Genomic DNA, 3,197 nt, shown 5'->3' with positions numbered 1-3,197 from the left:
CTGCTGAAAACACTCCATCACTCCTCAGCACAGCAGCTGGGCCAGTGTGTGTGTGTTGCATATGGAGAGATACAGTATAAGTGTATGTATAAATGTTTGATGGTGTCTCTCTATAGGAGGTGGAGGTGGTGAAGACCCCCTTGAGTGGGCCTCTGCACACCTCTCTGAACGGCACTGCTCAGACCCTGCTGCCCACCTACAGTGCCCTACCCATCATGCCTAGCTTCATCACACCAACTCACACGCACACACACATGCCCAGTCCTGCCGCGCACACACCCGCCGCACCCTCAGCCACCGACTGGAACAACTACTATTATGTGAGTGTGTCTTTCTATATAAAATGTGTGTATAATTGTGTGTGAGAGAAAGAGAAGTGAAACGAACCACATATATTGTGATATATTAGGACTACAGCAGACACCTGAAAGATTACATGTGTTTAGATTCCAGAAAGAAAACAAAGGGAACATTTCAGTAGAAAAGGTTAAGGCGTGATAACATTAGCATTAGTCCATTGTCCATTCTCAGTAGTGTAGCGATGCACGAAACATGTTTGTTTAAAGTTTAATGTGAAATCCACATGGGGAAGGGGAATTTTGCCATACAAAGTATTACACCCTTCTTGTTGAAATTTAAACAAATATTTTGTCCAAATTGACCCTTCACAAAGACCCGCCCCCCTTCATTACTGTTGCTATGTCCGACAAGCCATGGTGCTTTCACGCCACACATCATGTTGTCACGCAGTGAAAAATACATCGTGGAGCAAAGAGGAAACTGACAACATGCAGACAGACAAGACAGAGCAGGTTATTTTTGGTATGAAACCAAGTCTCATCTTTCAAATTTTGTCCTTTATTTAAGAAATTCAAACAATAAATACCGTTTTGTGGCTCTTTGATGTGTCGTGACAGATCGCTGTAGCGCCTCAGTTCAAGCGTCGCATGAACCGATCATCTCTTCCTCTTTACTAGCTATAGCACGAAATAAACATGAATGAATCATCAGAAGGTATATTGTTTCAGCTGCGGAAAGACTACAATATACACCATTTTCCACCAACGTTAATCTACTCTCCTGTTTGGTTTGTTTGTCGGACAAAATGGCAGATTTGGCGTATTATTGATTTGTCTGATCGCCTGTCAAACTCCCTGTGAAGGGTCAATTTAGGCCCAAAGTACCCAGACCGTAAATGCTATGAACTGTGAGGTCTACCATAAGGGTCACTTCAGCTGTGGCCAAAAAACATGGGTGTCAAAACGGCCAATTCAATGTTATTGAGGCAGAAATAGGCTTCCATAGTTGAGTAAAAAAAAAAAAAAAAGGTATTTGAAACTTTATATTTCCAATATCTCTGAATGTGACTATAATTTCCAGCTGTAACTGTATATCCCACAATATGACTTAGAATTTCATATTATGACTTTACATCTCACGTTGTAACTTTATACCTCACAGTGTGACTTTATATGCCAAGTTGCGACTGTTGCTTGTAACTTTATAACGTACAGTATGATTTTATTTCTTATTTTAAACTTTATCTCGCAAATATAAAAATAATACCGCAAATAACTTTTTTTTAACAAAAAAGAGGCAAAACAGTGTTTCCATGCATCACAGCCTCACAAAATGCTAGTAGTTATTTATCATTGCTAACCATAAAGTGTTCCATCAAGCAACGTTTTGAAATGATAAATGAAAACACTGTTAACCTGTGAGTGCAAAATGTCTAGTAATGGCCTTAAATATTAAATACCATTGCAACACCACCATTTATTAGTTTGGGTTGTTGTGCTTTGTGCCAAGAACATTTTTTTAGGTAAGTTTGACAAGGCCATTAAAAGTGTAAACAATGAAATATCAAGCACCATTTCAGTCAAAAATAGTGCAAGTGTGATATTTAACATTCATAAATGCAAAATTTAAATGGAATTTTTTTTTCTATGAACCCTATATAAAATGCCCCGGCAATAGTACTTGTATAATTATATTAGACAAACAGAATGATATATGGAATGTTATTTAGAATGATAGAAAGACAGATGGGTAGATAGGTCAAGTGAATACATATGGTGTGTGTTTGTGCTCTGCTTGATGGTGAAGAAACCAGTAGGAGAAACCAGTAACTTTATTCTTCAGTTGGAAGTAGAAGACTGACACACATTGAGAGATGAAGACCTCTAACTGCGCTTTGCTGATTCAAAAATGGGTGTTTTATCGTAGTGCAAGAGTCAGAGAAAATTCCTCAGACGTGTGTGTGGGCTGAGGGAGCTAGATGGCGTCAATCATTTACTGTATGGACCACAAAAAACCCGTCACTCATTTACTGTATGTCACTCAAACTCAAGCATACAGTGAACAATGAGTCATGTACATCATCCTCAGCAAACAGGTGAAATCATTTTAATCACTATAATCACTTCTGTTATAATCAACCTCTTTCTTTCTCCCCTAGAGTCAGGCTAGAGGGCAGAAGCGAGAATACCCCACACTGCCGACACAGGAAGTGACATCAGAGGGACCGTATGTAGGCCAGCACTCACAGGGTCTTGGGGGCCAGTACGCCGACTACTTCAAGAAGAAGAGGATCTAACTCGTATGTTGCCGTTGTCATGTCCAGGCCTTAACTTGTAGTCTATTACTGATATTTATGAAAAGATTGTACAATTTATTGTACGTAAGGAGGTTTATTCCTCTTCTTGAACTGTATGTGGATCTGGGTACTGTTGTTATTTCTGTCCGACGCCAGGCGGGACCTCTTAAGATTGCTCTGACTCTGTCCCAAATGATGCATTAAGATAATTGATATATCTCTTTTTCTGTTCTGCCTGTTTACCTCTCCCCCAGGCGGGACGTACCATTCCACTCCAGAGGGGGGGTTTATGTGTCCGTGTTTAACTGTACAAACGGTTAAGGGCTGATAAAGATTGAGCTACACTCAGAGAATAACAATTTTCAAAGATTTTTTTTTTCTGACAGGGTAGGGCATAGCCAATGTATATTGTATATTCTGCTAAATTGGTGTATTTTTTACTGTGTACAGACATTGAGGATATTATTACTATTAACGTCTTGCTTAATGTGTCACTGTTTATCTTGACTATCGATTCGCTTTCCGAAGTGTACAGGAAACGTGTGTTCATATCATTGAGGATTAATCTTTAATGTGTGTCTTTGAACATACTGCTGTATCT

At 39.3% G+C, this 3,197-nt stretch overlaps 1 protein-coding gene across 2 annotated transcripts in view; it reads left to right on the top strand.

Annotated features, from left to right (window-relative positions):
- The window catches only part of LOC107692377 (ribonucleoprotein PTB-binding 2-like), a 72,855-nt gene extending 69,870 nt beyond the window's left edge, over nt 1-2,985 (top strand). For both annotated transcript variants that reach the window (XM_016491410.1, XM_016491411.1), the window contains exons 14-15: nt 117-320; nt 2,459-2,985. In XM_016491410.1, the coding sequence (XP_016346896.1) occupies nt 117-320; nt 2,459-2,596 (342 nt within the window). In that variant the 3' untranslated portion in view covers nt 2,597-2,985. The remainder of the gene's footprint in view (nt 1-116; nt 321-2,458) is intronic.
- Nucleotides 2,986-3,197: the final 212 nt, after the last annotated feature.

Source organism: Sinocyclocheilus anshuiensis, unplaced genomic scaffold (genome assembly GCF_001515605.1).
Source record: "Sinocyclocheilus anshuiensis isolate Anshui unplaced genomic scaffold, SAMN03320099.WGS_v1.1 scaffold70, whole genome shotgun sequence".
NCBI lineage: Eukaryota > Metazoa > Chordata > Actinopteri > Cypriniformes > Cyprinidae > Sinocyclocheilus > Sinocyclocheilus anshuiensis.
This window is presented reverse-complemented; position numbering and strand designations above follow the sequence as displayed.